Source organism: Xenopus laevis, chromosome 2S (genome assembly GCF_017654675.1).
Source record: "Xenopus laevis strain J_2021 chromosome 2S, Xenopus_laevis_v10.1, whole genome shotgun sequence".
NCBI lineage: Eukaryota > Metazoa > Chordata > Amphibia > Anura > Pipidae > Xenopus > Xenopus laevis.
This window is the reverse complement of record NC_054374.1, coordinates 168,789,602-168,803,571: the sequence shown is the minus strand read 5'-3', so window position 1 is coordinate 168,803,571 and position 13,970 is coordinate 168,789,602. Positions and strand designations below refer to the sequence as shown.

Genomic DNA, 13,970 nt, shown 5'->3' with positions numbered 1-13,970 from the left:
CCGGGTGACCTTCTCAGTCTCCCACGTGACCGGAAGAACCGGCGTTTGGCAGCTTTCAGGTTGGTGTCCCCGTGTCTCCCGCCCCGAGTCACTGACCCTCCCCAGTCCCTCAGACTCATCTCATGTCCCACGTGACTGACACTGTCCTCGTTCTACCGGAGACTCCCGTTATGTCTCTATTCCTTGTACCTCTCTCTATGAGCTGTACCTCTCTCTCTATTAGCTGTACCTCTCTCTATGAGCTGTACCTCTCTCTCTAATGAGCTACCTCTCTCTATGAGCTGTACCTCTCTCTCTGTTAACCTCTCTCTCTATTAGAGAGCTGTACCTCTCTCTTTGAGCTGTACCCTCTCTCTATGAGCTGTACTCTCTCTATGAGCTGTACCTCCTCTCTATGAGCCCTCTCTCTATGAGCTTGTACCTCTCTCTCTATGAGCTGTACCTCTTCCTATGAGCTGTACCTCTCTCTATGAGCGTAGCCGTCTTCTTATTGAGCTGTACCTCTCTCCTATGAGCTGTACCTCTCTCTATGAAGCTGTACCTCTCTCTATGGAAGCTGTACCTCTCTCTATGAGCTGTACCTCTCTCTGGAGCTGTACCTCTCTCTCTATGAGCTGTACCTCTCTCTCTATGAGCTGTACCTCTCTTCTATGAGGCTGTACCTCTCTCTCTATGAGCTGTACCTCTCTCTATGAGTGTTTACCTCTCTCTATTGAGCTGTACCTCTTCTCTATTAGCTGTACCTCTCTCTATTTGAGCTGTACTCTCTCTATGAGCCGTGTACCTATGAAGCTTGCCTCTTTATGAGCTGTACCTCTTCTTCTATGAGCTGTACTCTCTCTATGAGCTGTACCTCTTCTCTCTATGAGCTCTGTACCTCTCTCTATTGAGCTGTACCTCTCTCTATGAGCTTGTACCTGCTCTCTCTATGAGCTGTACCTTCTCTCTCTATGAGCTGTACCCTCTCTCTATTGAAGCTGTACCTCTCTCTCTATGAGCTGTTACCTCTCTCTAATTGACTGTACCTCTCTCTCTATGAGCTGTACCTCTCTCTCTATGAGCTGTTACCTCTCTCTATTGAGCTGTACCTCTCTATGGAAGCTGTACCTCTCTCTCTATGAGCTGTACCTCTCTCTATTGAGCTGTACCCTCTCTCTCTGTACTCTCTCTCTATTAGGCTGTACCTCTCTCTATTAGCTGTACCTCTCTCTATGAGCTGTACCTTCTCTCTCGTATGAGCTTGTACCTCTCTCTCTATGAGCTGTACCTCTCTCTCTATTGAGCTGTACCTCTCTCTCTATGAGCTTGTACCTCTCTGCTCTATGGAGCTTACCTCTCTCTTATGAAGGCTTAACCTCTCTCTCTATGAGCTGTACCTCTCTCTACCTCTCTCTCTATGAGCGTACCTCTCTCTATTGAGCTGTACCTCTCTGATTAGCTGTACTCTCTCTCTATGAGCTGTTACCTCTCTTCTTCTATGAGCTGTACCTCTCTCTCTATTGAGCTGTACCTCTCTCTATGAGCTGTACCTCTCTCTCTATGAGCTGTACCTCTCTCTCTATGAGCTGTACCTCTCTCTATGAGCTGTACCTCTCTCTCTATGAGCTGTACCTCTCTCTCTATGAGCTGTACCTCTCTCTCTATGAGCTGTACCTCTCTCTCTATGAGCTGTACCTCTCTCTATGAGCTGTACCTCTCTCTCTATGAGCTGTACCTCTCTCTCTATGAGCTGTACCTCTCTCTATGACTGTACCTTCTTCTATAAAGCATTGTACCTCTTTATTAGCTTGTACTCTTCTATTGCTGTAATTGTATATCTGTTTCTCGGGGGGGTGGTCAGTAGAGAGCTGCTGGGAGTTTTGTTATAACAGGTGAGACAGTAAATAGTGGGGTCAGACACGGCCTATGTGAGTGAATAGAGAAACTTAATGGGATCAGATGTGAGAGATTATTGGGGGGGGTTCAGCAGAAGAATGCTGCAGAATATACACAAATATAGGGACAGTAGAGTCCACGAGTGAGTTGTTAGGGTTTACAGGTGTGTGTAGGGTACCAGTGTGTGTGTGTGTGTAGGATACAGGTTGTGTGTTGTGTGTGTAGGGATAAGGTGTTGTGTGTGTGGTGAGGATTACAGGTGTGTGTGGTAGGGTACAGGTGTTGTGTAGGGACGGTCGATGTGTGTGTCGTGTGTGTAGGATTACAGGTGTGTCGTGTGTAGGATTACAGGTGTGTGTGTGTAGGAACAGGTGTGGTAGGGTGTACAAGGTGTGTGGTTGTGTGTAGTATACAGAGTGTGTGGTGTAGGATTACAGGTGTGTGTGTGTGTGTGTGTTTTGTGTAGGTAAGCGTGTGGTGTGTGTGTAGGGTACAGTGTGTTGTGTGTGTGTAAGGGTAAGGTCTGTGTGTGTTGTAGGATACAGGCGTGTGTGTGTTAGGATACAGGCGTTGTGTGTGTTGTTAGATACAGGTGTGTGTGGTGTTGTAAGAATACAGGTATGTGTGGTGTAGGATACAGGTGTGTTGTGTGTAGGATACAGTGTGTGTGTGTAGGATTACAAGTGTGTTGTGTAGGATACAGGTGTCGGTGTGTGTTAGGAGGGACAGGTGTGTGTGTAGTACAGGTGTGTTGTGTAGGATACAGGTTGTGTGTGTAGGATTACAGGCGTGTGTGTTGTGGTGTGTATAGGATACAGGCGTCTGTGTGTGTTAGGATACAGGCGTTGTGTTGTAGGTACAGGATGTGTGTGTAGGGTACAGGTGTTTTGTAGGGTACAGTGTTGTTGTGTGTGTAGGATACAGGTGTGTTGTGTGTGTAGGGTACAGGTGTGTGTGTGTGTAGGGTCAGGTTGTGTGGTTGTGTGTGGGTTACAGGCAGTGTGTGGTGTGTAGGATAACAAGGTGTGTGTAGGATACAGGTGTGTGTAGGATACAAGTGTGTGTGGTGTAGATACAGGTTGTGTGTGTGTTGTGTAGGATACAGTATGTGTGTGTGTAGGAGGACAGGTGTTGTGTTGTGTAGAGGACAGGGTGTGTGTGTGTAGGAGACACGGTGTGTGTGTGTAGGATACAGGTGTTGTGTGTCTGTGTAGATACAAGGTGTGTGTGTGTGTAGGATACAGGTGAATGGGTGTAGATCAGTGTGTGTGTAGGATACAGGTGTGTGTGTCTGATTGGTGGTAGGATACAGGTGTTGTGTGTGTGGTAGGATAACAGGGTGTGTGTGTGTAGGAACAGGTTTTGTGTGTGTGTGTAGGATTCAGTGTGTGTGTGTGTAGGATAACAGTGTGTGTGTGAGAACAGTTGTGTGTGTTGTAGGATAAGTAGCTGTGTGTGTGAGGATACAGGCTGGTGTGTGTGTAGGATACAGGTTGGTGTGTGTGTAGATTACAGTGTGTGTGTGTAGGATACAGGTTGTGTGTGGTGTTGTAGGATACAGGTCCATGTGTGTGTGGTGTAGGGATGACAGGTGTGTGTGTGTGTAGGATACAGGTGTGTGTGTGTAGGATACAGGTGTGTGTGTGTGTAGGATACAGTCGTGTGTTGTGTTAGGATACAGCAGGTGTGTGTTGTGTGTGTAGATTACAGGGTGTGTGTTGTGTAGATACAGGTTGTGTGTTAGGATCAGGTGTTGTGTGTGTAGGATACAGGTGTGTGTGGTGTAGATTACAAAGGTGTGTGTGTTGTTAGATACAGGTTGTGTGTAGATACAGGCGTGTGTGTGTAGGATACAGGTGTGTGTAGGATTACAGGCAGTATCATCTGTTGTGTGTGTGTTAGGATACAGCGTTGTGTGTGTGTGTAGGATACAGGTGTGTGTGTTGTGTGGTGTGGTAAGGATTAAGGTTTGTGTGTGTGTAGGATACAGGTGGTTGTGTGTTGTAGGATTACCAGGTGTGTGTAGGATTACGGTGTTGGTGGTGTAGATACAGGTGTGTGTGTGTAGGTACAGGTGTGTGTGTGTAGGATACAGGTGTGTGTGTGGGTAGGATACAGTGTGTGTGTGTGCTGGTGTTAGGATACAGGTGTGTGTGTGTTGAGCATACAGGTGTGTGTGTGGTAAGGATACAGGTGATGTTGGTGAAGTGTGTAGGATACAGGTTGTGTGCCTGTGTGTAGAACAGGTGTGTGTGATGTGTAGGTACAGGTGTGTGTGTGTGTAGGATACAGGTGTGTGTGTGTGTAGGATACAGGTGTGTGTGTGTAGGATACAGGTGTGTGTAGGATACAGGTGTGTGTGTGATGTTGTGTGTAGATACAGGGTGTGTGTGTGTGTGTGGTGTAGGAATTACAGGTGTGTGTGGTGTGTAGGTACAAGGTGTGTGTGTCTGTGTGTGTGTGTAGGAACAGTGTGTGTGTGTGTTGTAGGATACAGGTGTGTGTGTGTGTGGTACAGGTGTGTGTGTGTGTTGTGTGTGAGGATTAACAGGTATGTGTGTGTAGGATACAGGTGTGTGTGTGTGTTAGGATACAGGTGTTGTGTGTAGGATACAGGCGTGTTGTGTGTGTTGTGTAGGATACAGGGTGTGTGTAGATACAGGTGTGCTGATGTGTTGTGTGTGTGTGTAGATTAAGTGCGTGTGTGTGTTGTGTGTGTTAGATACAGGTGTGTCTGTGTGTAAGGATACAGGTGTTGTGTTTAGGATACAGGCGTTGTGTGTGTAGGATACAGCTGTGTGTGTGGATACAGGCTTGTGCATGTGTGTGTGTTAGGATACAGGTGTGTAGGATACAGGTGGGTGTGTGTGTTGTGTTGTGTAGATTACAGGATGTGTAATGTGTGTGTAGGAACCAGGTATGTGTGTGTCGGATAACAGGTATTGGTGTTGTGTGTGTAGGATTACAGAGTGTGGTGTTGTGCTAGATACAGTGTTGTGTGTGTAGGATTACAGGTGTGTGTGTGTGTGGTGGTAGGATACAGGTGTGTGTGTGCTAGGAACAGGGTGTGTTGTTGTGTAGGATAACAGGTGGTGTGTGTGTGTGTTGTTGTAGGATACAGGTGTGGTGTGTGTAGGATACAGTGCTGTGGTGTGTTGTGTAGGATTACAGGTGTGTTTGTGTAGATTACAGGTGTGTGTGGTTGTAGGATTACAGGTGTGTGATGTGTAGGATAAGGTGTTGGGTGTGTGTTAGGATACAGGTGTGTGTTGTTGTGTAGGATACAGGTATGTGTGTGTGTGTGTAGGAATACAGGTGTGTGTGTGTGTGTAGGATTACGGTGGTGTGTTTGTGTGTTGTAGGATTACAGGTGTGTTGTGTGTGTGTAGGATACAGGTGGTGTGATTGTTGTAGGATACAGGTGTTGTGTAGGTACAGGTGTGTGCTGTGTGTAGAGATACAAGGTGTGTGTTGGTTACAGTGTGTGTGGAGGATACAGGTTGTGGTGGCTGTTGTTGTAGGATACAGTGGTGTTGATGTGTGTGTGTGTGTGTGTGTGTAGATACAGGATGTGTGTAGGATAACAGGTGTGTTATGTGTGTGTAGGTACAGGGTGTGTTTTGTGTTGTGTAGGATACAGGGTGTGTTGTGGATACAGGTGTTGTGTGTGTGTAGATACAGCGTGTGTGGTGATGTGTGTAGGAGTAACAGTGTGTGTGTTGTGTTGTGTAGGATACAGTGTGTGTTGTGTGGAGGGATACAAGGTGGGTGATGTGTGTGTGTGTGTGTAGGATACAGGTGTGTGTGTATGATTACAGGTGTGTGTGTGTGTAGGATACAGTTGGTGTCGTGTGTGTAGGAACAGGTGTTCTGTGTGTGTGTGTGTGATTAGGATACAGGTGTGTGTGTGTGTAGGACAGGGTGTGTGTGTGTGTGTGTAGGATCCAGGTGTGATGTGTAGGATACCCAGGGTGGTGTGTGGTAGGGATACAGGTGTGTGTGTTGTGTAGGATTACAGGTGTTGTGTGTGTGTGTGTAGGATACAGGTGTGTGTGGTTTGTGTGTAGGATACAGGTGTTGTGATTGTGTGTGTTTGGTAAGGATACAGGTGTGTGTTGTGTGTAGGATTACAGGTGTGTGTGGTGTGTAGGATACAGGTGGGTGGTGTGTGTAGGATACAGGTGTGGTGTGTGTGTGTTAGGATACAGGTGTGTGTGTGTGTGTAGGATACAGTCTCGTGTGTGTGTGTAGGATACAGGTGTTGTTGTGTAGGATACGGTGTGTGTAGGATTACAGGTGTGTGTTGTTGTGTGTGTGTGTAGGATACAGGTGTGTGTGATCCTCCTGTGTGTGTGTAGGATACATGTCGTGTGTTGTGTGTTGTAGGATACAGGTGTGTGTGTGTGTAGGATACAGGTTGTGGTGTGTGTAGGATACAGTGGTGTGTGTTGTAGATACAGGGTGTGTCTTGGTAGGATACAGGTGTGTGTGTGTAGGATACAGTGTGTGTGTGTGTGTGTGTTGTAGGTACAGGTGTGTGTGTGTGTGTGTGTTAGGATTACAGGTGTGTGTGTGATGTGTGTGTGTGTAGGATACAGGTGTGTTGTGTGTGTAGGGATACAGGTGTGTGTGTGTGTAGGGAATTACAGTGTGTTGTGTGTGTAGGATTACCAGGTGTGTGTGTGTGTAGGATACAGGTGTGGTGTGTAGGATACAGGTGGTGTTAGGATACAGGTGTGTGGTGTGAGTGTAGGATTACAGGATGTGTGTAGTACAGGTGAATTGTGTGTGTAGGAACCAGGTGTGTGTGTGTAGGATACGTGGTGTGTGTGTGTAGGTACAGGTGGTGTGTGTGTAGGGATACAGGTGTGTGTGTGTTTGTTGTTAGATACAGGTGATCATATGTGTGATGTGTTGTGTGTAGGATACAGGTGTGTGTGTGTGTGTGTAGGATACAGGTGTGTGTTGTGTGTTTGTTAGGATACAGGTGTTTGTCGTGTAGGATACAGGTGTGTTGTGTGTAGGATTACAGGGTGTGTTGTAGGATAACAGGTTGTGTGGTGTGTTGTGTGTGTGTAAGGATTACAGGTGGTGTGTGTGTGTGTAGATACAGGTGTGTGTTTGTGTGTGGAATTTTAACAGGATGTGGTGTGTGTAGATACAGGTGTGTGTGTGTGATGTAGGATACAGTGTGCTGTTGTGTGGTAGGATTACAGGGGTGTGTGTGTGTGTAGGATAACAGGTGTGTGTGTGTGTGTTTAGGATACAGGTGTGTGTGGTGTGTGTAGGATACAAGGGTGTGCTTGTGTGTTAGGGATTACAGGTGGTAGTGTGTAGGATAACAGGGTGGCTGTGTGTGTGTGTGTGTAGGATAAGGCGTGTGTGTGTGTGTGTGTTGTATTACAAGGTGATGTGTAGGATACAGGTGTGTGTGTAAGATAAAGTATTAGTTGTGTGTGCTGTAGGAGACAGGTGCCGTGACTGTATCGGTGTGGGGTTATAGAATGCGGCGATGTCGGTGGGTCTTATAGCTTGGGGTGTTTATCTTGGTCACCGGGGTAGCGGCGGGAAGTGGTGGTAGTGTGGGTAGGCATGGGGGTCGAAGCGGTCAATTAGACGGGTTCGACTTACGAATTGGTATCGAGTATGGGGTCGTCTGTCAAGAGGCAAGTTATTCGTAGAACAGGGTGGTCAAGTTGGAATTCTGTGCATGTATATGGTGCGGTGGGGTGGTGTATAGTGCATCAGTGACTTGTAGGTCATGTGGTGGTAGATACAGGATGTGTGTGTGTAGGATACAGTGTGTGTTGTGTTTGTGGATACAGTGTGTGTGTGTGTAGGATACAGGGTGTGTGTGTTGTAGGATACAGGGTGTGTCGTTGTGTAGGATACCAGGTGTGTGTGTGTAGGGATACAGGTTGTGATGTAGGCAGGGATCAGGGTGTGTGTGTGTGTAGGATACAGGTGTGTGTGTGTAGGATACAGGTGTGTGTGTGTGGTGGTAGATACAGGTGTGTGTGTGTGGATACAGGTTGTGTGTTGTTGTAGGATACAGGTTGTGGGTGTGTAGGATTACAGGTGTGTGGTGTAGGATAACGGCTGTGGTGTGTGTGTAGGTTAACAGGTGTGTGGTGTGTGTAGGATAACAGGTGTGTGTGTGTGTAGGATACAGGTGTGTGTGTGTGTAGGATACAGGTGTGTGTGTGTGTAGGATTACAGGTGTGTGTTAATGTGGTAGGATACAGGTTGTGTTGTGTTAGGATACAGGGTGTTGTGTGGTAGGATACAGAGTTGGGTGTGTGTGTAGGATACAGGTGTGTGTGTGTAGGGATACAGGCGTGTGTAGGATACCAGGCGTGTGTGTGTTTAGGATACAGTGTGGTGTAAGGATACAGGCGTGTGGTCTATGTGGTGTGTAGGATACAGGTGGTGTTGTGTGTAGATACAGGGCGTGTGTGTGTGTAAGATACAGGTTTGGGTGTGTGTGGATTACAGGTGTTGTGTGTGTTGTAGGATACAGGTGTGTGTTGTGTATGTATACAGGTGTGTGTGTTAGGATACAGGTGTTGTGTCTGTGTAGGATACAGGTGTGTGGTGTGTGTAGTGATTACAGGTTGTGTGTGTGTGTGTTTGTAGATACGGTGTGTTTTGTGGTGTTGTAGATACAGGTGTGGTGTGTGAGGGATACGGTGTAGTGTGTGTGTAGGATAAGGTGTGTGTGTGTTGTGTAGATACAGGTGTGTGTGTGGTGTCGTGATAGGATACAGGTGTGTGTGTTGTGTAGGTACAGGTGGGTGTGTGTGTGTAGGATTACAGTGTGTGTGTGTGTAGGATACAGGTGTGTGCTCTGTTGTAGATACAGAGTGTGCTGTGTGTGTGCTGTGTGTAGGATACAGGTTGTGTGCTGATAGGATACAGGTGTGTGTGTGTGTTAGGATACAGGCGTGTGTGTGTAGGATTTACAGCGTGGCTGTGTGTGTGTTAGGATTACAGGTGTGTGGTAGGTACAGGTGTGTGGGTGTGATGTTGTGTGTGTGTAAATACAGTTGTGGTGTTGTGTGTGTGTGTGTAGGATACAGGTGTGTTGTGTGTAGGATACAGGGTATAGTGTGTGTGTAAGATCACGGCGTAGTGTGTTGAGGGTTACAGGCGTGTGTGTGTGTGTGAGGATACAGGTGTGTGTAGGATACAGGTGTGTGTGTGGTGTTGTGTTGTAGATTACAAGGTATGTGTTGTTGGTTGTAGATTACAGGTGTGTGTTGTGTGATTTGTAGATACAGGTTGTGTGTGTTAGGATACAGGGTGCTGTGTGGTGTAGGATTAACCCAGGTGTTGTGTTGTGTGTGTAGGATACAGGGTGTGTTGATGTAGGATACATGTGTGTGATGTGTGTGTAGTGTAGGATTACAGTGTGGTGTGTGTAGGAACAGGTGTTGTGTGTAGGATTCAGGATGGGTGTGTGTGTAGGATACGGTGTGTGTTCGTGTGTTGTGTGTTGTGTAGGATACAGGTGGTCGTTGTGCTGTAGGATACAGGTGTGTCGTATGTGTTGTAGATACAGTGTGTGTCGTGTTGTGTGTGCTGTTGTGTGGTACAGTTGTGTGTGTGTGTGGTTACAGGTGTGTGGTTGTGTGTAGGATTACAGTGGATGTTTGTGTAGGATACAGGTGTGTGTTGTGTAGGATTAACAGGTGTGACTTTGTGTGTGTAGGATACAGTGTGTGTTGTGTGTTAGTATACAGATTGTTGTGTGTGTGTGTAGATACAGGTGTGGTGTGTGTGTAGGATAAGGTTGTTGTGTTAGGATACAGGTAGTGTGTGTTTGTTGTGTAGGATTACAGTGTGTCGTGTGTAGGATACAGGTGTGTGATGTGTGTGTAGGGATACAGGGTGTGTGTGTGTGTGTGTGTGTGTGTGTGTAGGATACAGGTGTGTGTGGTTGTAGGATACAGTGTCAAAACGTCTGTGTGTGTGTGTAGGTACAGGTGGTGCTGTAGGATACAGGTGGTGTGTGTGTGTGTGTAGGATCAGTAGTTGTGTGCTGTGTGTGTGTGTAGGTACAGGGTGTGTGTGCTGTAGGATACAGGTGTGTGTGTGTGTGTAGGATACAGGTTGTGGAATTGTGTTAGATACAGGTGTGTGTGTGTGTGTAGGATACAGGTGTGTGTGTGTGTGTAGGATACAGGTGTGTGTGTGTGTAGGATACAGGTGTGTGTGTGTGTGTAGGATACAGGTGTGTGTGTGTGTGTGTGTAGGATACAGGTGTGTGTGTGTGTAGGATACAGGTGTGTGTGTGTGTGTGTGTGTAGGATACAGGTGTGTGTGTGTGTGTGTGTAGGATACAGGTGTGTGTGTGTGTGTGTGTAGGATACAGGTGTGCAGCAAATGATTTCAGCAGGTGAGTAGGAAGGGCAGTTACAGAGAATGAAGGAATCAGATCTAATGTCGTGGGTCAGATCAGGGGAGGAGCAGTTACAGGTAATGACTTGGGTAGAAATGGAAGGACAGGTAATGGCTCAGGTAATGGCTCAGGTAAAGAGCACAGGGGACCCACTTACAGACAATAAAGGGGGAATATAATGGGGAGGAGAAAAATCTGTATTACCTTCATATGGATCAGTCTTCTGAGACTCCACATCACATGATCTGACAGTCAGCACTCACCTGTGTCCCCTCCCACTTCCACCTCAATGGCCCGCCTCTAACAGTATTACCTCTAATACAATGGCCACTCACTGCTGTACCACTTACTGTATTACACTCATTTGTTGTCACTCACTGGTTATTTCTTACACTCCCTCTACTATTAGCCCTAATAGAGGCACTTAGTATTATATGTAAGAGAAGAGCCCTGCTGTATTTCCTGGAATATATAGGCATTCCTTCCTCCCTCCCCCAGTACTGTATTACCTGTGATATAGGGGCACTCATTCTCATACACATGTTCCTGTCTCTTCCTTATTATTTGCAGGTTCAAGTGAAAGTGCTGCCCCCACGTCAGACCCAACAGAGACCCCACAGTCAGATGTATTGTAGCCTGTACCCCAGGAAGGAGACATGCTCTGTAGCTAGCCTGTGATTGGACAACGTGTTCAGCTGAGCCACACCAGGGAGAGACCATCAGTGCTACAATGGAGGGGGAACAGCAGCAGCTGCGCAATGTAAGGAAACCTACACAAACTCCTATTGGTTGAGCTTGTTCCCTTCCTTGATTACTTCTGGATTAGTCTAAGGACAATGTGATGATTCAATTACTCTGCTCAGCTGCTTCTTTATAGAAAACTAATGCCCTGGCCTGGGGTTGTTTCTGCAGCAGCTCTGCACTTCCATCATTCTTCCCAGATGCCCCTGAGCAGGACTCCATGCTGTGAATGTAACAGACGTTGTGATTGGCTCCTGGGAGAGGGAAGAAACATGGCGGCGTTGCTATAGAGACTTCCCCAGGCTGCCGCATTTTGTGCTGGACTCAGTGTGGGAATGTTTTGGGAGCAGCCAGGGAATAAGGGGTTATTTAGCAAGGAAGGGAATACAGGGATATGGAAGCTCCATCCAGGGACTGGTCCCGTTGTATCTTGGACTGAGGATGGAGCTGCCATGTTGCTATGGATTTATAATGCTAGTGACCCAGTGTCTCTCTGCACTGACCATTAAGGCAATTAAAGATCAGTCAAGTGAACTGCATTTGTAAAGTTAACTTGCCCTTTATTTGCCCCACCAGCTCCGAGACTTTCTGCTCGTGTATAACAAGATGACGGAGCTGTGCTTCAGCCGCTGCGCAAAGAATCTCAACTACCGCTCGGTAACCATGGAGGAGGTATGACTGTCAGTTTGGTGGGGGTGTATGTTTAGCCATGTTACAATCTCCTTGTGGGGGTCCTGCCCTAACCCTGACTTTATGTGTCCCCCTATAGGAGCAATGCCTGGACAGTTGCGCATCCAAATTCATCCGCGCCAACCACCGCCTCATGTCGGCCTACGTGTCTCTGATGCCCAGCGTGGTGCAGCGCAGAATGGCCGAGTATGAGGGGGCCGCCGCTAATGTGCCTCCCATAGAGACTGAGCCCAGCGCTGATCACATGCCCCCCGTTATTTCTTCTCACTCGGGGAACTCGCCCACAAACAAACAATTGGACTCGGTGTCAGACTTACCGGTGGGAAAATAAAACGTCATTGTGCCTGTGCCGAATTCTCTGCACCACCTTTTTGTTTCTTTTTAAATGTCTTTATTGTTTGCACCAAGCAGATCCCTAAATGCAACTTTGCAATACAATTGTATAACCTGGAGTAGATCTACTTATTGTAATGATGAGAAGTCGACATTGAGCATCACGTTACTATCAACTTACAACACATTCACCAACTGTCACGTGACAAGACTATCAAGGTGTTCATTAAAGTGTCACTAAGAGGTTTCTCTCTGCTGGTTCCTCAGACCTACACCAAGTAGTGAATGAGAAAAACACACAGCGAGTCGTGTTTCTATGGATTTTGTCCAAGTAGTAAAAAAGGCTGTAACCCTTCGCTCTCTATCAAGAGTGACTTCCAGCCAATCCATACGCTAATTCTAATCAAGTTTAGTAAACGACTTCAAGTCAAGGAGACACATTCCATATCTGGCCCTGTAGTGTAGCTTTCCGACCGACTAGGGATGCACCCAATCCAGCATTCGGCCTTTTTCAGCAGGATTTAGCCAAATCCTTCTGCCCAGCCAAAATAAATCCGAATTTGCATATGCAAATTATGGACGGGGAGGGAAAGCAAAAAATGTTTTCCCCTTCCCATCACTAATTTGCATATGCAAATTAGGGTTCAGATTCAGTTCGGTATGGTGTTCGGCCGAATATTTCGCATAGGATTCGGGGGTTCGGCTGAATCCAAAATAGTGGATTTGGTACATCCGTAGCGACCTGTGAGACAATGTTTGCTCGTTTCTTGTGGACCTTTGGTACTTTTGCTGCGTCTCTGAAGATGGCCCACGTGGGTGTGAGATGTGAATATGTAACGTGACTTTACAACACTCACTGACCACATTACAAAACTGTTGGATCAACGGACAGGACCATAAACAATGATAAATGTCAGCTTTCAAGGCCTGGCGCTTTGGCCAGGCGTCCGAGTTGGACCAAACCACTTTTCCCCGTATATCAGGAGTGCGTGTGTAAAAACATGACATGGAAGTGTTAGAAATGATAATGATTTAACATAAGTGAATGGCTTGTGTTGTGTAACGTATGGAACGTGTTGCAGCCATTTCCCTATTCCTCTGATAAAGTCCCTGTTGGACAATGAGGCTTAAAGGGATACTGTCATGGGAAAAAAAATTTTTTTCAAAATCAATCAGTTAATAGTGCTGGTCAAGCAGAATTCTGCACTGAAATCCATTTCTCAAAAGAGCAAACAGATTTTTTTATATTCAATTTTGAAATCTGACATGGGGCTAGACATTTTGTCAATTTCCCAGCTGCCCCAAGTCATGTGACTAGTGCTCTGCTAAACTTCAATCACTCTTTACTGCTGTACTGCAAGTTGGAGTGATATCACCCCCTCCCTTTCCCCCCCCCCCCAGCAGCCAAACAACAGAACAATGGGAAGGTAACCAGATAGCAGCTCCCTAACACAAGATAACAGCTGCCTGGTAGATCTAAGAACAGCACTCAATAGTAAAATCCAGGTCCCACTGAGACACATTCAGTTACATTGAGAAGGAAAAACAGCAGCCTGCCAAAAAACATTTCTCTCCTGAAGTGCAGGCACAAGTCACATGACTTGGGGCAGCTGGGAAATTGACAAAATGTCTAGCCCCATGTCAGATTTCAAAATTGAATATAAAAAAATCTGTTTGCTCTTTTGAGAAATGGATTTCAATGCAGAATTCTGCTGGAGCAGCACTGTTAACTGATTAATTTTGAAAAAAAATTTTTTTTCCCATGACAGTATCCCTTTAAGAGTTTCTACACAACGAGGTGGAAGGTCGTATTGTGTCTGATTGAAATTGTCTCCATCCTGAGCTGCAATAGTGACACTCACCGTCTGCACATGGAGCCTGACTTGGAAATAGGAGAAAATCGCAGGTCAGAGAGGAATATCGTTGTTTG

At 46.5% G+C, this 13,970-nt stretch overlaps 1 protein-coding gene across 1 annotated transcript; it reads left to right on the top strand.

Annotated features, from left to right (window-relative positions):
• Positions 1 to 12: 12 nt before the first annotated feature.
• timm10b.S (translocase of inner mitochondrial membrane 10 homolog B S homeolog) lies at positions 13 to 12,337 on the top strand. The gene is given in 4 exon segments (NM_001091849.1): positions 13 to 59; positions 10,847 to 11,036; positions 11,594 to 11,689; positions 11,787 to 12,337. Coding segments are annotated over 3 exon segments (378 nt in total). The 5' UTR covers positions 13 to 59; positions 10,847 to 11,006; the 3' UTR covers positions 12,039 to 12,337.
• Positions 12,338 to 13,970: the final 1,633 nt, after the last annotated feature.